The sequence below is a fragment of the Zalophus californianus genome, chromosome 4, assembly GCF_009762305.2.
Source record: "Zalophus californianus isolate mZalCal1 chromosome 4, mZalCal1.pri.v2, whole genome shotgun sequence".
NCBI lineage: Eukaryota > Metazoa > Chordata > Mammalia > Carnivora > Otariidae > Zalophus > Zalophus californianus.
Window position 1 is genome coordinate 50,741,164 of NC_045598.1, and position 27,945 is coordinate 50,769,108.

Here is a 27,945-nt window from a genome sequence, read left to right on the forward strand (position 1 = left end):
CTCTGTCAAATAAGAAAATAAAATCTTAAAAAAAAATAAGCTGTTTTTGATAGCTGGACTCAAGATCATTAAAAGATAATGTGACCCAAATGAAAGTGGCCATCCTAACATGAGATACAAAAATAGACTCTAAACTGGCAACATAGGACACAGACCCCCTACTGCTGTCTGCAGAACTTTGATACAAATAAGACCCACAATGCAAATTCCAAGAACCCACTACAGAAATGCAAAGAAACAACTTTGAGACAAAAGATTGAGAGGCAGCGTTTTAATATATAAACAGTCAGGCCAGGCCAGAGCCTTGCTACTCCAAGTGTGTTGTGGCCCAGGAGATTCAGCATCCCCTGAGAACTGGTTAGAAATGTAGAATCTCAGGTCCCTTCCCCTCAGACCTACTGCATTCTAACGAGATCTACAGGTGATTGTATGCATATCAAAATTTGAGAAGCACTGGGCTAGAATATTTTTTAAGGTGGGTTTTTGCTCTTCAAGTGTGCTTTGAGGTCAAAATAAACCCACTTAAACTATTTTTAGCTCATTATTCGCTCCATTCTCTCTACCTCTGAGCAACACTGTCACATGTCAGTGTCCTGCTCTGGGACTTTGAGTCTCTCATGAATCCCAGCTGCGTACAGAAGTTCACTGCGCCATTTCTGTAGACAGTCCTTATGGGTTACAAATTGGATTCCAAAACTTCCGTTCAGCTGTTCCTTGTACAACACCCCTAGGAGGTAGGTTGTATAATGATTTCCTTTCTTAGAGATGATGAAACCAGGGCCCATGGAGATTTTGTGACTCACCCAAGGGGCACCAAGCAAATTGGCATATAAGTCAAAATGAGAACTCAAGCTTTTGAGTTTCCAGTGCAAGGCTCACCAAACTTTGATGTCTTTCTTTTTATATAAGGAGGATTTTTTTGCATAAGAGACTTTAAGAACAAATTAATAGGTAACCTTGTGTGAGTTACTGAATAGAAGCCATGCACATGTGGACCCCTGGGATTATGGAAGTTTTAAGAAAGAACTGTCCGGCAGAGAAAGCAGTCAGCCGAGGGGGCCCTGCCCAGCCCAGCTCCCACACTCCTGCCACAGCCCAGGTTGACAGGTTCTGCAACCAGGAGCCTCAGAAACCTCCAAGCCTCTTGGGGGCACAGAGTTCACACAAGGGCTCTGTGGGGAAAGGAGCCAGGATTCCCCTGAGGCCATGGATATGGGTGGTGGCTTCTGGATGACAACAACCTTTCCCCAGGAGGATGCTCACTCCCACTTGTTTCTTTCATAGATTAAGAATAGCTGATGTAACTGGACTCTGCCTAAATACACGTGGTGTGCTTTACTCGATTGGATTTCCTAATTAATTCCAATTTCCCTGGCACAAATTGGAGCCACTTAATGACTCAGAAATGGTAAAGACTGTATATCTGGTATTGACACCCATAGGCTCTTCCTACTTTGCCCAAATTTAGGATTTCTCTGTCAACCCAAGCTAAACAAACCCACTTAAAGTATGTGGTTTGTTCAGTTTCAGCTGTCTATGTGGTGATTCTGAGGGTCCTCTAGAGAATGATTGCCAGGGTGGCTGCTTAAATCCACCTCCCCCCACCCCCCCCCCCCCCCCACCCCCGCCCAATCCTCTCCAGACATGCATATTCAATGGGACATATTCATATACCTGATTACAAAACAAAAAGGATGGTGCACTTTAAAATTCCATGTAAAAAGTATTGCTTGGCTAATGTGCTCCTGCCTATGTGCTTTCTACACAGTGCTACAAAGAATAGAGTCATGAGGAATTCAAGGCTGAAGATATTTGGGATTTTTTTAGACAACACGGATGCACCCTGTACCTTATACCCTGCTCTGCAGCCTGCGTAGTTTTGGGGCTTGACCTAAGGCAAAAACTACAAAGCGTTCTAATGAGCAGAATTATGTAACAGGAATGTATGTGCATATTTGACATAGTTTCTTCTCTTGAATGGTGGCCCTCTGGCTGTGACCCATGCCCTCTCCACGGGCTAAGGAGTCCAGAGAAGGAGCCTTTTGTTTCCAGCTGCCAGTTCTTCCTTAGCCCCTAGGGCCCCAGGGACCTGCCCTGCTCTGCGTGGGCCCGCAGAAGCCCTGCAATTTCCACATGGGCGGGTGATTTCAGAACGATGGACAGAGCTGTTCGGCCAGCCTGCAGGGAAGAGAGAAAAAGAGAAACAGATTTTATCCTGTCTGCCTCCTGCCCTAGAGAAGGGTGAGTTGGAAGTAGGCATGGGGCATCAAAGTCTATTCCAAGCATCCAGAGACCCTAGGAGAGGGGGAGATTGGAATGGCATGAGGATCATGAAAAATGGGTCGCCTTCCAAGGAAACAGCAGTCACTTCTGGGAAATCTGTGTGATGGAAGTAAGTGTCACATGATTGGTTGGTTTTTCCCACATGGTTTTTAATACTTTTTTTTAAACTGGAAAACAGAGGAAAAAAATAACTCTTCCATTTTTCCATTACCGAGACCTTCATGAAAGTTAGCATTTTGGTGTATTTCCCTCTAGTCTTTTCTCTTGTGCAAATTTGTTGTTGGTTTTTAAAGAGGAGTGATAGTACATATCAGTTTTGAACCTGCTTTTATTTTTAACGTATCATGGCATACTAGAAGATTTTTCCTTGTTCTTGCACAGTCTTCATAACATATAATTTTTTCTTATTGGCTGTGTAATATTCCATAACTTACTGAACTCTTTCTCTTCTATTGGAGACTTAGGTTGTTTCCAGGTCTGCAGCATCACAGATTTAGTGCAGAAAGCATTTCCCCCTTTCTAGTTATTTCCTAAGGACCAACTCTGAGAAGTGGGTCTACAGCATAGAAGCACATGCACATTTTTACACCTGATGCAGGATGCCACGGTGCTTTTTACATTACTGCTGTTGTGCAGGGAGATGCCAGGCCCACTGTCTAAAGAAGAGGTGTTCAGAGGGGCTCTTGTCCAACAACACAGGCCATTCTCTACAAAGAGTGATGGGGAGGGGCACCTGGGTGGCTCAGTTGGGTAAGCATCTACCTTTGGCTGAGGTCATGATCTCAGGGTCCTGGGATCGAGCCCCGCATTGGGCTCCCTGCTCAGTGAGGAGTCTGCTTTTCCCTCTCCCTCTACTGCTCCCCCTGCTCATGTTCTCTCTCTCTCTCTCTCTCTCTCTCTGTCAAGTAAATAAATAATAAAACCTTTTTAAAAAAAAAAGGAGTGAGGGGGAAGGCTGACTCAATGCAGCAGACGCTGAGCTCTGTGATGGCAGCCATGGTCTCTTCAGTCCCATTCTAGAATTCTGAAATCCCGCAGCTTCAAAACCACTTCTTTGGTAACTCATTTGGAGGCAAAACCCGATACGACCCTTATGTAGCCCAGGGAGTGTGAATATTTTTATATTCTGCTTCATAACTACTCATGGATTTAATATGTTGGGGGGCACCCAAGACCCCGTTGGATTGCTGCCCTATTGTATATGAGTGGAATTACTTCCTGAAATGTGAGAATCCACGGAAGCAGTTGGGGGGTGTTCACACACAGCTTAGAGCTCTTCAGTCTCATGAGGATGGAGTCCAGCTGCCCTCAGGGCTCCACACACTTGTCAATCACTATAATGCATGGCACAGAGCCAGACATACCAGAAGAGAAACCGAGTGAGCTCAGGGGAGAGGATGGTGCTGTGTGTGTATGTGTGTGTGTGTGTGTGTGTGTGTGTGTGTGTGTGTGTGTGTGTGTGTGTGTGTGTGTGTGTGTGTGTGTTGGGGTTCAGGGAGCAGAGGAAGGAAGTGGTGTTTCAGTAGGACCCCGAAGGATGTGCATGGGCTTCATCAAACATAAGAGTTTCTTTTCCTGAAAATGCCTCATGACTCTCTGTACCTTCCTTTCACCACCATTTTTAAGTTGGTATCTGTGGAGCTGTTTGATAAATTTCGGTCTCCATGAGGTCAGACGCGAGATCTCGCCTGTGGTTGCCAGCCCAGCAAGAACATCCCAGCACCTGGCCCAGTGCCTGCCCTGTGGTCGGCACCCAGTGAGCACTGTTGACAGAAGGAATGCTGGATGATAACAAAGAGGTATTCATTTCAAGCTGATGATGAACCTGAGCAAAGGAGCTGGTAAGGAGTACTCTCCTAGGCTGGAATCAAGCAAAGACCTTAAGCAGAGGAGTCTTCTAAAAGCAGCCTGCAGAGTTTCGATGGAAGAGAGAGGCTTGGGTTTTGGCAGGCCTGTCCCCCTGTACTCTGGTTTCCATCGCTGTGCTTTGCCAACCCTGAGGCTCTATGAGGCGGAGATGGTGTGATTACTATGATTATGGGAAAGAGCCATGGGCCAGTCCTAGGGGACACATGCATCTTTGAGCAGGGCCATCGGGAGGTGACAGCCTGCATCTGTGGGCTTCTCACCTGCAGACCTGGAGAGTGGGGGACCCCATTCAGCTCAGAAAGTGTGGCCAGAGAGACCACCTGGGGAGGGTGTATCCCTTAAATGCCCTTGCCAGAGTCCTGGGAACAAGGTGACAGTGCGTGGTTCCAGTGGGAACCCCACCTGGCCAGTCCCGGCTGGGAACACTGAAGACTGAAGAGATGGGAGGGGCTCAGGCAGCCAGCACACCTGTGTGTGGGGGTGTGTGTGTGCGCACGCGCGCGGATCTGTGTGTAGTAGTGGTGCTGTCTTTCAATATGACAAGAACCTACTATGTATCAGGCAAAAAGGAGCAAGGCATAGTCTCTGCCTTAGGAAGTTTTCAGTTTGATGGGTACTTTAGAGGCATTGCTGAAACAAGCCCTTCAAAGTGTGAGCCTCAGAGCCCAGAGCACTGTGCCCACCACCTCCTCTTCCTCATTCCTGGGGCAGCCCCCAAGAGGCTGGGTAACTGATTTCTCAAATTACCTTCCAAACATAGAGAAAGGCCTTACTGGCTGTTCTGGGGGTTCCACATTTATATCAACCTGTAAATATTGGTAGGATTAGAGAAACCTAGTTCAGTACGGAATTCTTGCTCAGTTTTCCAAGGAAATTATCAAGTCATCCAAACCTGCATCTAAGTCCCCATAGGGAAGGTGCACATTGAAACGACTGGGTGGCCACAGTAAGGGCCGGACCCCACCCTTCAGGGTAAAGCTGGAATAATAGGGCTTGGTGCTCAGTAGGGCCTCCGTCGGCAGTTCCCTGGTCCCTCTGAAATGTCTCACGCAAGTTAACTTTGGGAAATTGGGGTGTGAATCCTGAGTCAGCCCTCAGCCAAGCAGGCAGCAGGTGAGTGGGCCATCAGTAGGGTCTAGAACCCTCTGTGGGCCTGCTGCTAGCACTTCCTGGGCACCCCTGTGCTCGCCGAGCATCCCCTAACCCTCTCACCTTCCACTACGATGGACTTTGGCCACCGTCTGGGTAGCTGTCCCGTTCCTCCCTCCCAGGATTCTGGCCCCGCCCTGGTCCTCAACCCTGGTCAGGCTCTTCCTGATCCAGCACTGACCGGGACAGTGGTCCAATCCTGCTTGGACTTCAGCACTCACCCATGCCAGAGTTCCACAGCTACTGATGTATTGGGCCAGATGATCTGTAGTTCTTTATCGTTAGGATGTTTAGCAGCATCCCCTGCCTCCCCTCCTCCCCCAATACAGCAAATAAAATGTCTTCCAGACATTGTTGAATCTCCCCTGGAGAGCAGAATCACCCCTCAGTGAGAGCCATTTCTCCCTTTGGTGGCTATTCTTGTCTGACTTGCTCCCCTAATTCCAGACCTTCATCCTCCTAGGCCCTCCAGACGCTGCCTGCAAACACCAAAGCCCCTACTCTTTCTTGTGCTGGTTGCTTCTGATTAGCTGTCTCTGCTCACCTATTCATGACAATAACTGTTACCAGCAACTGAACATCTGCTCGATGTCAAATACGTGTTTTACAAATATTACCATATTTAGGTACACTCTATGACTCTCCCCATTTGCAGAGGCTAAGAGTGGTTAGATGACCTGCCTGAAGTCACAGTTACTAAACCCAGTTTCAAACTTACGAGTGTCTAGAGCCCATGCTTCTAGCAATCACTCGATTTGTCCAGCTTACAAGAGAGCCCTTACTGCGCTTTTCCTCCACCTCCAGAAAGCAGTCACTGACCTATCTCTTAACCTGTGACAGATGTGGACAGAGGTGTCCAGAAGATGCTCTCACACTCACCGCCTGAGTATCCCAGCTGACCAGGGACATGCCCCCTGTCCCGCAGGCCTGCCCTTTCAGGCTTCCCTGGGGCAATAGTCCCCCCTAGGAGGACCCTGGGCCTGTTCCAGAAAGGGCGGGGGGGGGGGGGGGGGGCTGCCTCTTTCTGCCCCAGGGCAACCCTGCAGGGAGTTCATGAACACAGATCCTTTGTCTGACTGTATAATGTTTGCAACAGGAGGCTCTTTTTTCCAGCAACCCACCACTGTTCCCACATGCATTTCCAGAGGGTCTGTGCTCTCTATCTCAGAAATGGCTTTGGGCGGAGTTGGGGTTCAGGGGCACTGAAGACTGCTGGACCAGGGTGCGTGCTGCCCGGGTATGATGTGAGGGACCCAGCAGCTTGAATCAGTGATGGAACAATCTCGGGTGGTTCAGATATGGCCCGGTGAGAGGGTCTCCCCTTGGGCAGGGAGGGGACTCTTCCCTTCTCCAGGCTGTTTTCCCCTGCAAACTGTGGATGTTAAGAAAGTACAGGGAAGTGTGTTTAAAGCATTACATTATAGTGCCACTGAAGTCAAACCTGGGCTTGCATCCTTGCTCCGAGAACCCACAGCTTGTGACCTGAGGACAGCTACATAAACTCTCTAGGTCTCTTGTTTCCTTATCAGTAAAAATGGGGATGGAAGTGTCCTACATCACTAGATTATCGAGAGGATTAGTGAGCTAATGCATGGAAAGGGTCTGGCTCCTGAGAGTACTCTGAGGAACTCGATGGAGCTAGCCTGCACCAGCTGTGTGATGGGGGGGGGGGGGGGGTGGTATGTTTGTTACATAACCACGAGGTGATTCTGTTTCCTTATGAGCACATGGATGGCATCCACAGAGACAACCTCATAAAGCTGTTGTGGGGTTTTAATGACAAGGTCTGCAGTCTGTGCTTCGTGCAGTGCCCAGAGCTGAGCAAGTACTGGGTCCATGCTGGCCACCATCCTTACTGTCATTACCATCAACTGACAGAGACGCTTATTTAAGAAGCATGTGTCCAGGGGTGCCTGGGTGGCTCAGTCGATTAAGCGTCTGCCTTTGGCTCAGGTCATGATCCCAGGGTCACGTGGTCCCTGGAATTCTGCCGGCTGGCCAGGCGTTTTTCAGGAAGGGAAGTGAAACACCTACTTGTTAATTGCCTGGAAGTCTCACCTTGTCGGTCAGGGTGCTGTTGCAGGCGGGGTGTGCCAGGAGCAGGCGCACCATGTCGGCATTGCCATGGTGACAGGCCAGCATGAGGGCCGAGGATCCCTCGTGGTCCTGCAGGTTCACATCTGCCTCGCAGCTCAGCAGCGCCTGGACCATGTCTTCCCGGTCGTGGCTGACTCCCAGCATCAGCGCAGTCTGGCCCCCCTGCCACACAGAGCACAGGGGTGTGGTGAGGATCCCCTCTCCAGCCCGGGGACACTTGGGCAAGACTTTGCCAGAAAATGACCATTGGTCTGAATCTCCTGCCGCTGGGATTGGACCCATCGTTCTCCGCCTGGCAAACTTCTGCTTTTCCCAAACACTGGTCAAATGCCACATCCTCTCTGAAGCCCTCTATGAACCCCTCAGGTACGGGATCGTAACACAGAACTTACCACTTGGTATTGCAACCTGTCAATCTCTCTCTCTCGTGGACTGTGAAATTTCTGATGGCAGGGACTAAGTCTTTTTCATTTCATCTCTGTCCCCCCAGTGCCTGGCACTGAGTACATGCTGGTAAACGTGGAACGACGGGGTGAAGGAAGGGTTGAATGCCTCGCCACCATGGCTTCCTATGGCCTGCCCCAGCCTAACTTCCTCCAGGAAGGCTTTGTCTGCTCAGAACACCCCTGGTATTTTCAGTTCAGTGATACCCAGAGCCCTCTCTGTCTTGACAGGATCTCTGCCTGCATGGTCCTGTGGTCATTTCTAATCCATAGTCACAGACAATTTTCTTTAAGTTTTTTATTTATTTAAGTAATGTCAACACCCCACTTGGGGCTCGAACTCACGAACCCGAGATCAGAAGTCGCATTCTCTTCGGACTGAGCCAGCCAGGTGCCCCGCCATTGACCCTTTGTGACATCCCTGTAATCATTAGCGCACATGGCAATGGCTCAGAGTCAGAAAGTGAGCCCAAGCCCTGGTTCTTCTGTTTCTTAGTGCATGACCCTGGCCCCCATCCCTCATACTCCCTGAATCCTGGTTTTTTTTCTTTTCTTAAAAATTAATATAATAATGACCTGTCCCATGTACCTTGCAGGGCTTTTGTGGGAATCAAGTGAAATAAAGGATGTAAATATAACAATGTGTGGTAGCAATTTTTCTTTCTTTCTTTTTTCTTTTTTAAGATTTTATTTATTTATTTGACGGAGAGAGAGACACAGCGAGAGAGGGAACACAAGCAGGGGGAGCGGGAGAGGGAGACACAGGCTCCCCGCGGAGCAGGGAGTGCAGTGCGGGGCTCGGTCCCAGGACCCTGGGGTCATGTCCTGCGCGGAAGACAGATACTTAACGACTGAGCCACCCAGGCACGCCAGTAGTGATTTTTCTGATTACAAATTGGGCATTATTTCTCACAGATTTTCCTTTATGTCCATGGTCCTCTTACACAACTTGATTATATTTTGCCCTCATGGTTATCCTGGGTTCCAGGGAGGTCAGGCTTGTCTCTCTCACTGGACATCAGCCTTTTTTAAGGTTGTGAGAATGAGGCAACCTTTCTGTTTTCTGTCCTTTCAGATCCCCTGCATCTCTGAGTGCCGTGTCTTACACGTAGAAAGTGCTGAGGACATGTTTGCTGATGTGTTTGTTCACTGAGTAAGGGCCAATCTGCAGTCACTGATGGATTATGCTTCCCCGCCCAGAATGCTGGGGCTTAGAAAAAAGAAAGGGGGTTTGCAATCAGGAAAATCCTGGCTGTGCTGCTTATTATCTGTGTGAATCTGGACAAATTAACCTCTCAGTGACTTTTCCTGATCTGGTAAAATGGGAGTGCTTAACAAAGTTACCTGCCTTATGGGTTGTTGTGAGACCCGAGTGCTTAACAAGTGCTCTGCATATGTTAGCTATTATTGTTGTTATGAGCGTGGGAGGTAATGTATGACAAATGCTCAGTATGTGGGAATGTATTCTTTGGTGTCCTGGTTCTCCATTTCTCTAGAACCCATACAGATCTGTCCAGAGAAGACTGTTTGCCTTTTGGGTTGCTTATACTCAGCCCTGAAGTAGTGGTTCTTCCTTCCTTCCTCCCTCCATTCCGATTTTATTTATTCATTTGAGAGAGAGAGCATAAGCAGGGCAGAGGCAGAGGGAGAAGCAGACTCTCCGTTGAACTGGGAGCCCGATGTGGGACTCGATCCCAGGACCCCAGGATCATGACCTGAGCTGAAGGCAGACGCCTAACTGACTGAGCCACGCAGGGGCCCCGTAATGGTTCTTTCTTCACTGGACCAACCAGACCATGAGATTTCCACTGAAAGCCACATGACATGTGTAGATTGTCTTCTTGTCTGCCCCTCTGCCTGACTTCTCCTGTCTTCCTCACCTCCCTCTTGGTCCAATTCTATACAATTTAAGTCAATGATATTTATAGACTGCTGCTATATGCCAGGCGCTCTGCTGATCCTGGAGATAGAAAAAGAAAGAAACAGCTTAGCCTAGGAGACTCCCAGTCTCCCAACTCACTCTTACTGACCTGATCCCTACTGCTCTCCTCTATGGAGAAGCCCTGGAGGGAGCTGGAGGGAGCAGTAGCAGCTATGAATTCCCGTCCTCCTTTAGCAACCTGGGATGAGCCCCTCACCCTCCTAGAGCATCACTCACTTTCTCCTCTATAAAAAAGCGGCCCAGTCTGTTAAGCATCCAGCTCTTGATTTCTGCTCAGGTCATGATCTCAGGGTTGTGAGATCAAGCCCCACGTCAGGCTCCACACTGGGTGTGGAGCCTGCTTGAGAGTCCTTCCCTCTCCCTCTGCTGCACTCCACCCCCTCTAAAAAGGGGGGGGCACTGATTTTTATTTTGGTGAGGATCCCTTCTTGCCAGAGGACCAATTTAGAGGGGTGCCTGGGTGGCTCAGTTGGTTAAGGATCTGCCTTCAGCTCAAGTCATGATCCCGGGGTCCTGGGATCGAGCCCCACATCGGGCTCCCTGCTCAGCGGAAGCCTGCTTCTCCCTCTCCCTCTGCCTGCTGCTCCCCCTGCTTGTGCTCTCTTTAAATCCAGTGGTGTAGGAGCTCTAGGTGAAAATACTTTGAAAAACAGAAAGTGATCTACAAATGTCTGTTTCTTGCCACCAGTAGAATTGCTATTAGATGGAGTGTGCAAAGTGCCTCTATCTGGGTAGGCTACCATCTGCAGTCACTTTGTCGGGGGGTGGACAGGGGAGTTAAATATATTGTTGGGAGGCACTTTTTTATGGGTCTCTTAGTTTTTTCCACACCTTGTGAGTGAATGAGGCATTACCTGCCTTGCTGTTGTACATGGTCTTTTTATTTTGTATTTTTGGGGTTTTTAAAAATTTATTTAGGGCGCCTGGGTGGCTCAGTTGGTTAAGCGACTGCCTTCAGCTCAGGTCATGGTTCCGGAGTCCCAGGATCAAGTCCCACATCGGGCTCCCTGCTCAGTGGGGCGTCTGCTTCTCCCTCTGACCCTCTCTCCTCTCATGCTCTCTCTCTCTCTTTCTCAAATAAATAAAAATCTTAAAAAAATAAAAATAAAAATTTATTTAAATTCAATTAATTAACATACAGTGTATTATTAGTTTCAGAGGTAGAGGTCAGTGATTCATCAGTCTTTTATAACACCCAGTGCTCATTACATCACATGACCTTCTTAATGCCCATCACCTTAATCCCCCTCCCCTCCACAACCCTCAGTTTCTTTCCTATGATTAGGAGTCTCCTACGGTTTGTCTCCCTCTCTGTTTTCGTCTTGTTTTAGTTTCCCTCCCTTCCCCGATAATCCTCTCTTTTATTTCTTAAATTCCACATGTGAATGAAATCGTGATAATTTAGACAGTCTTTTTAAAGATGCTGGTACAGTGAACAGCCTTGGAAGGAGAGAGATAGTATCTTCTCCAAAACAGAGGGCAGACATACTCACTATCCAGTATAAAAGATTCAGGTTCCCTATGCTCAGGGTTCCTATCCAGTAATATAACCCACTCTATGCACAGGGATCTGGCCATCCTCACACTGCCCTATGGGAATTGGGAATTGGGGCTCAGAGAACTGGTATAAATACTGATGCTGTGACTACTCTTCTTGCTGTGAATAATACACTCTCCTTCGTCTCTGGCACAGGAGTTTCATGTCTTCTACCAGCATCCATGACACTGTAGCATGCTAACTTGTTAACATTAAGGTAGAGTACAATCTCACACCCTTCACAGTTCTTGATAGTTAGGCTACATCTCTAATCACTCAGGGTGGGGGACGGAGAAGGAGAGTTGCATGCACTGTGTTGTTCTCATATTGGTCAAAGATGGGTACGTGGTCTTTTGAAGAGTTCCCATTGTTCTCTATGGAGCCTTGTCTAACGCAAAGCCCTACTGGCTAAGGACCAGACCCCTACTCTGTGTTGTCAAGTAGAGGGACCCGGAAGCTGAACAGAGACATGCCAACCCTCTGAACTGTTTTCTAATTCATGATTGAGGTGGGTCACCTGCAGGGGCTTCCTGTGCAACCAACTAGCAAATGCTTTCAGCCTTTTCATGCCTTCTCCTGCTGGTGCTAACTGTGGGATCACTTCGTTCAAGAAGTCAGATCCAGAGGGACTTTGCCCAGTTGTGGACCAGGACATAGATGACAAGCTCACTGACCTCCATCCTAGCCTATCTGGATCTCAGAAGCTTTTGAGGAGACCAAATATACAGGCTTTGGACAGATGCCATTTGGAGGGCCCAGCCTTCTTGGGTTAAAAACTCTACATGGATCTCTGTGGAATTTCTCAGCCCACTGGCAGAATAAAACTGAGAGGTACCCATATTTATTAAAGAGGGGATCATGTTCACACCTCCTACCTGAGTAGCTTGGATGTTCACGTTTCCTTCTCTTAAGAGTTTCCAGACGACAGCCATGTCTTCGTCGGTCTCTGCAGAAGCCAAGGGAGTGATCATCACGGCAGTATAGCCAGCTCGGTTCGGATGGTCCACATTGCAGACACCTGCAAGGGGAGCAGTGGGCAATTGGACTAGCTCGCAAGGGAGCAGAAGTGAGTTTCTGCTTAGCCTGATCAACATCTGCCAACTGCCTGCTGGTTAAAAGGCCATGGTACAGAACAGTCCTTTCCCAGTGGTGGAGTCAGTGTTTACATTTGTAGCAGCCTTTAAAAGTGGCTAGTTTTCTTTACAAGTTTTCTGAAGCTACCCAGCAAGAAGGTCCATGGTAGTAGGTCCAGAGATGGCCAAGGGATGCAATGATCATGATTATTTCCTAAAGCAGTGTTCTGGACACCGAAGGTCATTGAAGCTTCATAAACTGCCCAAGTGAAGGTGAAACGAGACCAGGACGTGGGTCTGTCTGGCTCTAGAGCCCATCACTCACCCGGCCACACAGCACCCAGAGCTGTGCATTTTAGGTTTTACCCTATGTTGTGTGTAACTCCTAAGCTGACGGCTGAGTCTTCAGGTCTTTCCCAAAGGCCGAGTGATATGTTGGCCAGTGTACCGGGGGGCCTGAAAAATGCCACAGGATAAACATAGGAAGTCTTCCAGGAATAACCATTTCGTTTGAAAAATGGAGGGAGAAAAAAAGCCTCCAAGCATTTTTATATTAATAATACATTTCACAGTAGAATGAAAAATAGCATATTTTTAAGATGAAGTATTAGTTGAGAACTCAGAAGAAATGTCTGCTTTGTAACCCTAGGGATATGCATTCATATCCCTCTCCACCAAAGGCAACATAGGAGATCATCAGCCTGTTATCCGTTGTATAAACGATCCCACCCCATAAGGGCAGTACCATGAGGTAAACAGAATCTTCCCCATACTGTTGCTTATCTGAAAAACCTACGTATCTCTTTTGGACAATAAAAAAACTGTCTCAGTAGATCAAGTCACTTAGCCTTTCTTAGCATTTCCTCTGTAAAATGGGGAGAATAATAGAACCTATGGGGTTACTGTGATAATAGAACCTATGGGGTTACTGTGAAATTTAATGAGTTAATATATTGAAAGCACTTAGAACTGCACCTAGCACATAGCAAACACTCAATAAGCATTAACTGTTTCACTATTATTGTCCAGAATAGTATTCTTGTTTTTATAGCCTTGCTACTTGCTCATGAAGACTTAGGTATTCATTGTAACAAATCTGTTTTTTTATGAAAAAATGTCTGGGCTACTTAGGAGTTCTGTTCTTGGGTAAAAAAACAATATTGGTTTGACAGTTCCCCCACCCCATCTCAAACAATTTTTCAGAAATGTGCCATCGTGATACCAGGATGCCATTGGATACAAAAAAAATTCATTCTGACCACTGTCATGACCAGCTGGGCTATGAAAGCTGAATATAACCACACACATTGCCTCACAGCTCTGCCCTGAGAAAGATGGGAATATCTGCATTGCCTTGTTATTCTCACGACTATTTGATGTTTGCTTTTAAGAGGTGTAAACAGTCCTCAGGTTACAGTTCTCTTTAGTCTCTTCAGAAACATGACTTATAACTCAGTAGACTAAGGACTGACTCCTGCCCAGGGGCTCAGAAAAGGGGCTGAGGACCCAGGGCTTTCACAGCAGATGCTTCTGAGCAGCCACCAGGGAGTGAGCCAACCGTCCCTGGAGGCGAGGGGAAAGGCTCTTGACTGAGCATGCTCCAATTCCACAAGCTTTCTCCTCTGTAGTGGCGTTCTGGCAAAATAAAGGTGCATCACTAAGGACTAAGGTGGCGGAGGTGCACCTGTTGGCTCTATACTCAATCATGATGAGTCACTTCTGTGTAGCCCCTTATGGTTTGTAATGTGCTTTCTGAATGCCTCACAACTGCGTGCCTAGGTTTCAGAGTGTGACCAATATGCCCTCCTCAACAGGCCTTCTACAGTGAAGGAAAGTAATGGTACTTCACCCCATTCTCCAGCTCCCCTTCATACTTTATGCTTATCGCTATTTTAGCTGTATCAGTATGATAAACAGAAAGCTTCCAGATCACTTTAGGGTTGAGGAAAACTGAATGGATTCTCAGTCAACACCAGCAGAAATGCGTAACAACCAAAGCTTAGGCCGCCTGTTCTCTGGCCTGGCCTGGCCCACCAGGAGAACTTCTAACCGGCTTCAAGTCCAAGCTGCTTCAAGATGAGGCTCTACATGCACAGAACACAGAGGTATGTTCCATTTAATTATGTGCCTTTCTCAATTGAGCTACCCCTTTTATGGTGTCCATGAATCCATGAAGAACTGAAATCGAGTACAATTGGCTCAATGTTAGAGTTGTGACTTTATCTTCCTCTGATGGTGTGGAAAGCAGAAAGAGTTTTAGGCTGTCATTAGGTACATCACCCTTCCATTCAGGTAAAAAGCCCTCAACGCTGCCTAACAGAATTTTGGAGAACTGGAGTGATGAGAAGGAGCCAGGACTGAGAAGGGCTTCAGGGAGAAGGATTCAGACAGAAAGAGAAGGCAGCAGTCCTACGGAGGGAATGAACTTGGTGAGTGGGAGGCCATGTGACTGGAGTGGATGGAAGGGGGCTACATGGTGATGATTGAGGTAGCAAATGCAGGCGGGAGCCAGGCCATCCAGGATTCCCGAAGGCCAGGCTGAGGAAGCTGCCTTTCATTCTTAGAGCAATGGAAAGCTGTGGGAGGCATTTAAGCAAAGGTGGATAAGATCCAAGTTGGGGGAAAGCTGTTGGATCTGGAATTCAGACTTCCTGATGCTCATTTAAACTCCTCCTCCAGCCTCCTAAATAAGGGTTACAGATCTAACACGTGCTCCAATTCCTGGATGCCGGGAATGAGAAGAACAAACCAATGGTATCACCTTTAAACCCCAGCAACACATTGAGTCATTGCGTGCTCTCAGGATCACACAAGTCTGTTGACTTTTCTGAGCATCACTTTCACTTTCATCATCTATAAAACAGGGATAATCATCCCTCTTAACAGGAGTTTTGAGGATTAAACAAGATCTCACATGCCAAGTGCTCAGCAGAGGGCCTAATCCATGGAGATCATTTGGGGTTTTATATCTCTTATTGGTACCCTCCTAGATATCCCTCATACAACCTTCCTAAACTCACAGATGCCATTGGGCCTGGACACGCCTTCAGCCAGCCCCAACACCCATCTGTCCGCACTGTCACTCCTAGGCTGCGTGATGTTGTCCCGCACAACATGAGGATAATGACACCTCTATCACAAGGGTGTTGTGAAGAATAAGTGCCATGATAAAGGCATGGTGGTCTAGTCCAGTACTAGAATACAGCAGGAGCTCAGGACAGTGAAGAGTCTCATGCTGGAAGGAAGTGGATACCAAAATGGCCCCTCAAGGAGGGACCCAGACTGAGCAGACACAACCATTTCTGACCTGTCTCCAGCAGCAGCTTCACCACAGAGAAGTTGGAGTGGGACACGCTGTAGTGAAGGGCCGTGTTCCCATTGCCATCAGCCAAGTTCACCAGCAGCTGCAGGAAGTGTGGGGAGTGGGGCTGGACCCCTCGGAGGTAGGCAGCCACCACAGCAGGGCTCGACGACTTCCGGCTGGAGACGCGGAACCACTCTTGACGGAGGGTGTTCAAGCGCTGCCTCTGAAATAACCAACAGATTCCAAATCCAGAAGGTCACCTGGCCTGGGGGGCTCCAGCTGGGCTGTTAGCTTCCACTGGAAGAAGTCAGCTTTGGATGCGTCCACCTCTGTCCCCTCAGCTCCCTCTAACTCCACGTGACCTACTCCTGGAGGGGTCAGAGCTGGGGCAGGAGGTGGGTTGGAACCTGTGCGAACAGCCCCCCATGTGAGGTAGAAAGAGGTCTGGGAGAGCAAACAATACCAGTGACAAAGCGTTTTTCCAGGTGACACTTTGAATCTACCGTGCGTTTAGATCAAACCCCTGTACATACAGCATAACCAAGGCCCTGTCTTTCACACACATATAGCCGGCCTATGTTGACCTCAGCCTGGACCCTACCAGGACTTTTGTGTGTTCTTAATAGGCATGGCTAGCAAGTCACAACATTTTACTAATGGGGAAGACGCATGCTGAAAGCCTAAGATAAACAACATGCCCAACTGATGCTAGAAATAAAACCCAAACAGCTGTGCTTGAATTATTTTTGGCTTTTAAGCTTTGCTAGAACCTTCAGAGAAAATGGTTTAACAACCCATGGCAGGACCCCACTATCTGCAGTATGTAGCTCCTTTGGAACCATGAATGAGGAGAGTTCCAGAGTGAATGACATCAACTCTGTGTGTTATATGACCTACATGTTTAAAATAGAACATGTTTAAGTTATTTATCTGAAGGGGAGGAGAAAGTGTGGCGATGTGATTTCACACTCATTCTGGAAAGGAACTGGATTTGGAGTCACTAAACCCATGTGGCCAGGCTTAAGTCCCAGCTCACCTGTGTGACCTTCGAAGTGATATAGTCTTTTTGAAACTTACCTGTCCTGTCTACAAAATGGGAATGAAACAGGGCTGTGTCCCTAACCTCCCATGGCTCTATAGAGTGAGGCCCTTGTACAACCTGCTTTGTCTCTAAGGTGGGGTGGGGGAAGGGGTACTTTGATCCTAATATGGGTGTGGTGTCAGGTTTGCACATCCTCTATCGCTTTTCTTTTCTTTTTAATTTTAATTTTATTTTTAAGTAAACTCTATGCCCAACCTGGGGCTTGAACTCACAACCTCGAGATAAGAGTTGCATGCTCTACCAACTGAGCCAGCCAGACTTCCCTCCCCTATCACTTTTCTACGCAGAAACAGTGGAATCTTTTGTGGCTGAAACACTTTATATATCAGAATATCTCCCTTTCCTGTGGAATCTTCAGGAGAATCTGGAGAAAGATCCTAATATTAAGGAACATAAAGCTTAATTCCGTAATTCATTTAAGATTAAGTAACAGGAGTTTCAATCAACATTCACATCACACACTGGTTGTTTTTGTTTTTGTTTTGCAAAATCAGCTAAGATAAAATAATCAAAATGGGTTGGGCTGAATTAATCGCTTTTTTACCCCTAAGGCCCTTCTGCAAAGGAGAACAAAATGGGCTTTAAAAATGCTTATAGGCTATTAGATGTCAGGGCCTCACTGACAGGTTGGCTCTCCTGAATTGGGAATACGTGTCTGCGCTAGGATCTCTTGAATAAAAGTAAAACCTAATGGCTACATGTTTAATTCCTTGTGGGCCACGAAGGTGTTAAGGAGCAAGCAGATATATTTTTTTTTTTGCTTTTGGTCTCTTGACCCAGAGGTTCGTGACAAAAAAAACACAGTAAAGGGACGCCTGGGTGGCTCAGTCGGCTAAGCATCTGCCTTTGGCTCGGGTCATGATCCCAGAGTCCTGAGATCGAGTCCCGCATCGGGCTCCTTGCTCAGCGGAGAGCCTGCTTCTCCCTCCGCCTATTGCTCCCCCTGCTTGTGCTCTCTCTCTCTCTGACAAATAAATGAATAAAATCTTAAAAAAAAAAACCACACATAGTAAGGACTACAGAATTAAATACCAGGGCTTGAGGGTAATGAAGACATACTGCCCACCACCCACCTTCATTTTCTTAATGAGGAAACAAGCTCTGAGCGGTGAAATGACTTGCTCAATATCTCAGTAGCAGCTGTCTGGTGACTAGAACCCCCGGTTCCCATTCCATATACTCTTCACTCTGCCCATAGTTCTCTCCAGTTGTGAGGTGATTTTGAGCCCAAGCCACACACGGTTTGGTTTGGTTTTGAAGCCACATACAGTTTTATGCTGGACTTCCAGGTGCAATGCCTGATAACGCTCCGTAGTGCCTCTGAGCGCCAGGCTGCTCCCTGATGCATATGCATCAGGTCCTGTCTTCCAGCATAATTATCATCACCCCAGCAGCAGAGTTTGGGCAAAGGAGGGCACCCAGAGGAAAGGGATTCCATGCACATCCACACCGCTGCCTCAGGCAAGGGACCAAAGTCACCCAGTCAGAACTAACAGCTTAAACAGTAGGGACATCCTTCCATGACAGTGAAAAATCACAGTACCAAGAGTTGGTTGGTGGTGGCCCCAGTTTCTGGCAGATATTGGCTCAATGCCCGGCATGCGTTGAGGAATTCTTCTGAGGGTTTATATCTAAAGAAAAAAAATACATATATATATCAGTTTTCATATTAATATAAAAGAAAGTAATCCCGTAGCTTGACTTTCGATTCTCAGCAGCTGAAGCACCCACACTGGGCCACTTCCCAGGCAAGGAGCATTCCGCTGAATGCAGCCTCCTGACAAGGCTTGGCCTCTGAACTCTGCTGAAGAGTGAGTCAAGCACATTGCCCTTTTTATCCTGCTGTTTTCAGGAGGCGGGAGCAGATCACCAAAGCATTCTGGGGGCCATGGGACTAACTGCAATTCCTGACATGCTGGGAAGAGGGAAGGCTGTCTTCCTGACTTTGGATAAAACATTTCCTGCCTAAGTGACTTGAAAAATCCAGAGAACCCAATCCCTACCAGCAATTTTTTCCAGGTTATTCTTTCATGAAGGATACCATCAATGCTAATAGAGTCAATACAATGAAACTCAGTTAAGCTGGGGTGCTCTCGGTGCTGGGCGCTCTTCCTGTGTCAGTGTAAGAGCAGACAGACCATCCTGGGGTGGGACTTGATGGCACTGGTCACCAGGAAGCTCTGCCCTCAGCATGTCTGTATAGTGCTGCCATGTTGAGCAGCCCTGTGGACCTGCTTACCAGTGAGTCCCATTCACTGCTCGTCACTCCCCCACCACCCCGCTGACGGGGGTGATGTTGGTAATGGGACTTACTCTCCTTATTTCTACTACTTGTTTTTCTTCTTCTTTTAAGTAGCCTCAACACGCAGCATGGAGCCCAATGTGGCACTTAAACTCATGACCCTGAGATCAGGACCTGAGCTGAGGTCAAGAGTCAGACACTTTAACTGACTGAACCCCCCAGGCTCCCCTCTACTATTTCTTGAGAGCCTGGTCTATGGCAGGCACTGTGTTAGGCATTTTACATGCTTTTTCTTATCCAGTCCCCAGATCAAACCTATCAGGTGGCTGCTACCCACATACTACAGACGAAGAATCGGAGGCAAGTACAATTTAGGCACCTTATGTAAAGGAACATGGTGGCCGACATGGGATTTGAACCCAAGTGTGTCCAGCCTCAAAGACAGGGCTGCTTTTCATCAGGTGACATGACCTCGCATCTCTTTAAAAGATGGGGTTATGTCAACATGGCCAACAGGAAAAGACAATTATCATATGAGCTCACTGATATGAGGAGTTTGAGAAACAAGACAGAGGATCATAGGGGAAGGGAGGGAAGAATGAAACAATATGAAACCAGAGAGGGAGACAAACCGTAAGAGACTCTTAATCTCAGGAAACAAAGTGAAGGTTGCTGGGGTGGAGGGGTGCAGGAGGGATGGGGTGGCTGGGTGATGGACACCGGGGAGGGTACGTGCTATGGTGAGCACTGTGAATTGTGTAAGACTGATGAATCACAGACCTGTACCCCTGAAACAAAGAATACATTATATGTTAATAAAAATAAAAAAATATATGGAAAAAACATGGCCAACAGGAGAGGCAAGAAAGCACGTGGGTGAGAATCAGACAAGACCTGGGTCAGAAGCCCCACACAGCTGTGTCCCTTAACTTCTCTAAGTCTCTTTTCCACATCTGTAAAGTGGGGATTATAATAATTTCTACTTTGCAGGATAATTAAAAGGATTATAGTACATGTAAAGTCCTTCACATTTCCAGGCCCGGGACGATGTTAGCTTGACAGGTAGAGCTCTGTGTGTGACAGTATATCCCACGAAGGCAGGAGTTACATCTGTGCCTAGCATAGATCAGAAACTCCGGAAACACTGGTGATTGGATAGAAAGATGAATGAACAAATGAACAAATGAACAAATATAATAGAATAAAAGGATGAAGAAGTGCCCTTGCTCTTTCCCAGAGATCAGGTGCCCCCATCTGTACCCATCTGACTCACCTCTCAGCCTTGGGATGGGGGACTTCTTCCCCAGGCCCACTTTCCTGGCCTGTGGTGCTGGTGCCCTCAGGGATGCTCAGCCCAGCCTTGTAGGCAGGGTGGGCCTCCTTACCACGCCTGTGTTCTGGGCCATCACATTTCTTCTCGGCCTCGCTGTCTGACACTTCTTCCGGGGAGGTGTCCTCACCGCTGGTCTCCTCACTTGAGGTGGTCTCGTAGCTGGAGAAGGAGACAAAGATCACTCATTGTGTTTCCTGCCCGGTGTCCAGGTCAACACAAATAAGAACCAGGTGGGCTTCAGATAATAATCCCCAGCTTGCTAACCACATCCTCCATTCTCTGTATCGGCACACCTGGGTGAGGGGACTCCCAGGAACCTTACGTCAGAGAAAGGTGTGGTCAAGAGCTGTGGCCTGACACCGGACGCCATGTGGGGAGAAAAGATAATTAAGCTGTTTGCAGGGAACACACAAATAGCCCATGCCCTAATTGGCCTGTGCATTCGGATGATCCAGATAAGCCATCCAAGATTCTCACAAAAGCATTTGCTTCTGGGGTCCTAACGTGTTGTCTAGAGGGGCCCAGATGTAGGCAAACGCCCCCCACTCCCACCCTGAATTCTTGGGAGTTGACGGACAGATCTCCACGTCTCTGGGTGATTGTGAAGCTTCCCTTTCGCCCCCCCTGTTCCAGCCAGGCTTACATCTGACATGGGAGGACCCATCTATGTCTCTTCCCAGCAGTGTTCCGTAGGAAACACGAACAGACGGGTGCCTGAACCCAGCATCTGCGTGTCCTGGCTGAGGCCTATTCAGCTACTGCTTGCAACAGCAAAAGCAAGGGCATGGCCCCCTTGCCTCGTGGCCCACCCTCCCCAGCAGTGATCCTTAGGTTCAGTTTTGTGCGACTCCATTGAGGTGGCAGACCACAGAGGGAAGTCCTGGCAGATTTATGGATCCTTCTGCTGATGGTCAACAGGAGACCCCCTGATAGAGGATCCTGCAGTTAAGATGAAAATTTCAGGCTCTGGGGCCATTGAACACTGCCACAGAGACCAGGGGAGACCAGTGGCCACAGCTTCCATTGAACCCCCTTAGGCCCTTTCTCTGGATGCTGGCCCCTATGTAAGGCCCCCATGCTCACTGGATTTGCAGAGCCAGGCTGCTCCTTGGCATGCTCATATTCTGTCTTGTTTAAACCACAGATATTTCTTCCTCTGTTGTGCTTGGAACAACCTTTTGCTTTTGTGACTAAGAGAAGGGGGGACACATTATGTTTACCAAGCAGTTCTTCTCTTACAGTTGCTTCCATAAAAACTTCACCTGGAAGTCCATTCAATCATTCCACAGAAATTTATTGAGCACCTACTGTGTGCCACACTCTGTTCTTAATGCTATACCAAAGTCCCTGTCCTAATTGAGCTTCTATTGCTAGTAGAGAAAAACAGAAAACAAACATGTAAACAAGATAATTAGATAGTGATAAGAACAATGAATAAAATAATAAAGGACCATGGACTAGAGTAATGGGTGGAGGGCCTATGTTAATTAGACCAGAAGTTTTTCACCTTGGCTGCACATTATAATCACTTGAGGGTGTATACAGTCCCAATATCTGCACAGCACCCCAGCCTAATGAAGCCGGAGTTTTGGGGGGTGGGGGGGGGAACTCAGGCACTGGTATGTTTAAAGCTCCCTCAGGGTTTCCAAGGTGTGGCCAAGGTTGAGAACCATTGCACTAAAGTGACAAATACTGAAGAATATCTGGGACAAGGGCACTGTAAGGGCGGTGGGGAGACAGTCGGAAGGACAAGACAGCAAATGCAAGGGCCCCACGATGGGCCTCACTTGGCACATTTTAGGGAAGACAGGCGGGAGTCGATGGTAGACAATGGGGCCAGCAATAGCTACGGATGGACTTCCAGGTTTGGGCCCGGGGCGGGCACTGCCGGGGGCAGGGGAGGGGTAGGACCTGCTTCTCCTGGGTTCACAGAGTCTGACGTTAGTGGGAATGGCAACAGCGACTCTCCTGTGACATCCCATGTCGTTATTTCTGACGTTTTCCTCACAGAGCCTGCAACAGTGACGTCACCCTTCTTTAAATCTGGTGTCTCCCTTCTGGTCTGACCCAAACTAGCAGGGGTTCCGACCTCCGGGGCCCACCACTGGCTGGGTCCGGTGCCCCTCCTTTGGGCCCACACTCTCTTCTTCACTAGAATTCATCTCAGCAGATTGGTGTTTTCTCTTTACTTCTTGTCCTATCTCTGCCCTGTCCAAACTATGAGCTAAAGGCAGGGACCAAGGATTTATTTGACTTCTTTATCCCTGACACCTAACACATTTGTTGGCATTTAATAAGTGTTTGTTGAATGACTGATTTAGAAAACATTCTAAATCCAGTGATTTACTCTCTAGAATATATAAGGTTTGCTTCATGTTCCGAGTCAATAGACCTTGGTTGTTTTTCTTCATCCTAAAAAATGCTGGTTTGGTTTGCAGTAAGTTAGTAAAAGGAAGAAAAAAAAATAAATGGGTGAAATTTGAAGTTCAACAAATTAAGAGTTTGTCCTCCTTTCACTCTTGTGGTTCAGATTAAATGTCTTCTGTAAAGGGCCCATGTGCTCCCCAAACTCCCAGAAGCCACCTGGAACCCTGTCCCCAGGGACACCAAAGCCGAGACATTAAAAGCACAGGATCCAACAGACCACCACAGCTGGCAAGGAGCCAAACACATGCAAACCCGAGATGGGAGTTTTCAAGGGCCGTTAATTCCCTTGAAGAAAAATGGAAACCAGATGCTTCCCCCTAGGAAAAGCGAGTGCTAAGGACCACAGCAGGATAGGTAGTGTGGAGGGGGGCAGTCTGGGCTTCACGAGCGATGCTTACCCACCGTTAACCCCAACAAACTGAAGGTTCTTTTTGGTCCCATTACCTCCTGCACGGAAGCCATAGTCTTTCTTTTTCATTATGGATTTAAGGCTGGTCGACGGGGAGATCTCTAGGTAGACACAACATCACAGGTTAGAATGATCTTGGGGATGCCCCAGAATGCAGCAAAACCGGGACTCTTGCTTTGAGGGGAGACAGGCCGAAGGCATGCACGGAGGGAGAAAGGGACAGAGATCTAGATCATGTAAATCAGATATTGTGAAGGTCTTGAGGAGGCCCGGCCTTCTGGTCAACACCAGCCCAACTGTCCCTGTTCACAAGCCCCTCTGTGTGTGGATGACAGAGTGGAGTTCCTGGAGCACTCTTCCAGAAGAGCCGTGTGGTGCGTGTGCCATCACTGTCCCTGTCTTAGCGAGGGGAAATCTGAGGCTCAGACTTGCTCAGTGAACGGCAGGGCAGGCGCAGAACCCCATACACACGACTCCTGTTCCCATGCCCACCTGGGCCCGAGGGCACCTCCGTGGTCTTTCCTGGCTTACGTGCCACGTGACACCTGGGATGTGGGGTAGGCATGGCAGGCGCATGAGCAAGAGCACGTCTTTTTTGCTGTGCTCAAAGGTATAGGAGGCATTTTCCAATGGGCAAGACTGGAATTAGCACCGAAATAATGAAAAAAGCAACCCAATCGTGATCTGCAGCAGGAAGCAGACTTGCACACTGCTCGTTGAGCAAAGCAAAATATGGTTCCACTTTACTCAACAGAAAGGAGTGTGTGATCTGTTACAAGAGAAGTGCTGCTCAGCCCAAGGGTTGACTTCCACATGTAGCATTCCGTCTCTCTCCTACACACACACACACACACACACACACACACACACACACACACACACACGCATGCACGCACGCACGCACAGAAACTATTCAGTGAAATATTTCAGATCTCAATACAGTGCTCCTTCAAAACCAGGCTAGAGCAAACCTCTAAATGCAAGAACCAGAGAGGACCACAGGAAGGCAAGAGCCCAGGAAACAATGAAGGGAGGCTGAGGTTTAGAGCACACACAGCCAGGGCCGTTCTTGCCCTAGACATTGTCTTTGTGCAACGCAAGTGAGAAATGAGCGCTGCCCGGGTGGACACGGTGCTGCAGACTTGGCAAGGGAGTGGGGCTGAATTTAGGCCCCCGTGGTGCCTATCCTGGCCGGCATCTTTGTGCCCTGTGCTATCTGTGCCAGCTTATATGTGGTGGCCCTGCAGTCCCAGCCTTAGAGCCAGGACAAGAGTAGGGGCACAGGGCCTCCACTGTTACATAGATTGGTGTTTCTTCCACTGGGTTCCTGGAGGTGCTTGAACCTTTTGAAAAATATATGCATGCAATTCAAATCCTTATTCCCTTTGACTCATGAGGTAAAGGAGAAATGGCTCCCCGCCTTGGGCACCCGTATTTACCCATCGGCGGGGAGGCAGAGGGGGCCGGGGGCTCCCTCTGGGGTGGAGTGTGGGCCGAGTAGGCAGATAGCAGCAGGTTAAGGGAGCTCAGCAGCTGGCTCTGGATGCTGCTGAGCTTGGAGGCGGGCTGCTTGATGGCGCTGGCCAGCTCCGGGTACCCGTGCTCCAGGCAGCTCCACTGCTCCTGCAGGAGTTCCTGGATCTTCTTAACGTATTGGCCGATAGTGGCATCTGTGGGCGAGCTTGGTGGCCTCCCCGGGCGCTCCTTCCCCGGCAGCTCTGAACTGGTCTCCTCTCGCCCTGCTGGGGGCGTCTTTCTGTCGCTGCTCCATGAAGAGCGCCCTGTTCCCCTGCCCAGACCCTCGGCTCCCACCTGAGGGCTTCCCTCCTGCTCAGAGCCTGCTTCTTCGATCCTCAGCTCAGTGGAGAGGCAGCTAGGTAAAGAGGGGGCGAGGACCACCTCGGGTCCTTGTGGCAGTGACAGCTGTGGTGGTGGCATGAATTCTGCTGGGCTCTGATCCCCCCGTTTGTGGCTGGCCTGCCCCACTAAGAGGCCATTCTCCTCTCCTCTGGCCCTCCAGCTTTCAGATCCTGTGCTGCCCAGAAGGTTGACCTCAGTGCTCTTGTCACAGGACTCCCTGGGCAAGAGTCCATGGAGGGGGTCAGTGTTGACCATAGCATCAGTGTGGCCCCGAGTGTCTCTTGTGTTCTGTGCTCTGGTGTTCTCGTGGCTAAGCTTTTCTGCCAGTCGAGCTATAGTGTGCTCTAGCTCTTGAATCCTCTGCCCTCTGGCCTTGATTTCCTCCTCCTGCTGCTGGAGGGCAGCTCTGACCTGGGCCACTTCCTCGGTTCTTCCAGACAGCTCACCCTCGAGGGCAGAGAGCCGTTGCTTCAGGCTGGAGATGCTTCCAGGATCCACTGCGGGGAGGCCCAGGCTTTCCTCCGTGACCCGGATGCCAATGCTCCTCACATCTATCTCCACAGGTGGTGGGGGTGGGATCTCGCTGATGTTGAGCTCGATTTCTTCTAGGGGGAACTCATTCTCAGGAATGGGTGATGGCAGCGGTGGGGGGCTGGGTGTTGGGGAGCCAGGGGTGACCACCACCTCTGCTTCTCTGGTTTTGTGTTCGTCTTCTTCATCCTCCAGAACGACAAGTGCATCCTCAGATAAGAAGGGAGGACTTGGGAGAGAGAGGGGATTTGGAGCCTCCTCTTCATCTTCGTCCTCGGGAGGCTCGGTGCCCTCCTGGACCAGCTCTGGAATCCCTGGCACCACGTCCCCAAACTCTCTGACTTTGGGTTGGGTTGTTGCTCGTGGGGTGGAGTTCTGAAAACCTGCAAATCCATCTGCAGGGCCAAAGGCGCCTTCACAGACACTGCCTTCACCCTGAAGTGGAGAGAGGGCTGGAGGTGTGGGGGGACCTGAGTTTAGGCTTGAGTCCTCTGAGGCCCTGTTTTGTTGCAGTGTGGCTGGCATGCTGGACGCTCTCAAGAGCTGGGGCCGTCCACTCCCGGGGGCTGGTTCTGCCTCCCCGGGCGCAACAGCCTCCAAATATCTGGCTGTCTCCGCCAGTAGGGCCTTCCTGTGGTAGCTCACCTCACTCCCACTGGCAGAAGCTTGTGGGTGTTCACCAGGGGGCAGCGACTGGGCTCGCTCCTCTGTCCCCAGCGACACCTTCTTCAGCACCACTGGGGACCAGTTTTGGTGGGGAAGAGCAGCATGGGGGCGAGCCCTGCTGTCAGGAAGGCTGAAGTTTCGAGGCAAAGTGCTGAACTTGGCCTGCTTGGCCCTTCTGTGGATAGGAATCCTTCTGATGGTGTTTCCCTTCTCAATGTCATCCACGTACTTGAGGAAGTCCAGGTCCAGATGAAAGCCATACGGGGTCTCCACAGAGTAGGGGTGGCTCTTTGGAGGGCCTTTCTCTTCATCCCCCTGAGAGGACTGGTCTTTGGCTGGGAGACATGTAAAAAGGAAGCACAATGTTAATAAGAATTATGGGTGGTGAGGCCTAATATGTGTGATTTAGACTTAATGCTCTCGCGAGAGACTTCTCCTAAATGTCCCTGCCTCTAAATTAAGCTGAGATGCTCACAGTCTTCTGGCAATGCTGAGAATCCAGGTTATTAAATCAGTGTGTACTTAGCCAATGTCTGCAAGGAAACAGGTAGAGGAAATAGTTTCCAATTTGCAGTATTCATCTCAGTTATTGCTGTGGAATCTCCCAGCAGGCCAGCAAAAAAAATAGTCTCGTACTGTTTTTCTGGGTTTGAGTCATGTAATGACTGAACTGAAGTGGCCAGGAATCTGCCAGATCGGGGTACTAATTGGCAATTATGAATATTGAGGGTTTTGAAGGATAAGGTACACAATTGCCTCGACATGATGACAGAACCTCGCATTATTCAAATGGATACTAGGAAATCTTGCTGAAGCCAGAGATATCAAGGAGTTATGCCTTTTACATTATGTAAGCATCCTCATCTGGGTGAGCCCTCAGGTACATGAAGATCAGAGAGAACTGGCGTGTGTAATCATGCACAGCCCATGCTCTTTTCCACCTGAAAACTGCTTAGTGCTTAACAAACATGAACCTCACTTTCAAAAACTCATGTCAAGGGGCGCCTGGGCGGCTTAGTCATTAAGTGTCTGCCTTCGGCTCAGGTCATGATCCCAGGGTCCTGGGATCGAGCCCCATGTCAGGCTCCCTGCTCAGCGGGAAGCCTGCTTCTCCCTCTCCCACTCCCCCTGCTTGTGTTCCCTCTCTTGCTATATTTCTCTCTATCAAATAAATAAATAAAAATATTTAAAAAACAAAAACTCATGGCAAGTGAGGAAATACCACATTCTTCACAGACTGGATAAAAGGTGGTCAGGGACAAGGCCATATCAAAGGGACACTGGCCTATGTCCTCCAAGAGAAGTGGGACTCATGACTTTTCAGGGCAGCCCAGACTGTCAGGGGACATTGTGGTGAGAAAGTTCTCCCTCACGCCAAGGCACCAGTGGTTTTCTTGACTCCGGCAGAGGACGCTGAGAACAAGTCAGTCCTTTGACTGAATCCGTAGGACTTGTCTCCAAGTAGTCTCTTCTTCAGGTTAAACAGTCTGTTCTCAGGTAATCCCCCTTATTATCTCTGTGACATTCTGCTAAACATGCTCCCAAAATGCTTAGCTCAGGAGAGCACATTAGTGGGCAGCACAGAGATCAAGAATGCAGATTCAAAAGCCTGGTCTGTATTTCGGCTCTTGGGGAAATTACTTAGCCTCCCTATGTCTCATCATCTATACAGTCGGAA

General features: G+C 48.7%; 1 protein-coding gene across 1 annotated transcript in view; it reads right to left on the reverse strand.

Moving 5' to 3' along the window:
- Positions 1-262: 262 nt before the first annotated feature.
- Positions 263-27,945, reverse strand: part of KANK4 (KN motif and ankyrin repeat domains 4) — a 66,655-nt gene continuing 38,972 nt past the window's right edge. The window contains exons 3-10 of the mRNA XM_027584413.2: positions 24,650-26,602; positions 23,200-23,311; positions 20,315-20,533; positions 18,343-18,430; positions 15,701-15,920; positions 12,196-12,338; positions 7,360-7,560; positions 263-2,178 (exon numbers count right to left, since the gene is read on the reverse strand). Coding sequence (XP_027440214.1) covers positions 2,074-2,178; positions 7,360-7,560; positions 12,196-12,338; positions 15,701-15,920; positions 18,343-18,430; positions 20,315-20,533; positions 23,200-23,311; positions 24,650-26,602 — 3,041 coding nt within the window. The 3' untranslated portion in view covers positions 263-2,073. The remainder of the gene's footprint in view (positions 2,179-7,359; positions 7,561-12,195; positions 12,339-15,700; positions 15,921-18,342; positions 18,431-20,314; positions 20,534-23,199; positions 23,312-24,649; positions 26,603-27,945) is intronic.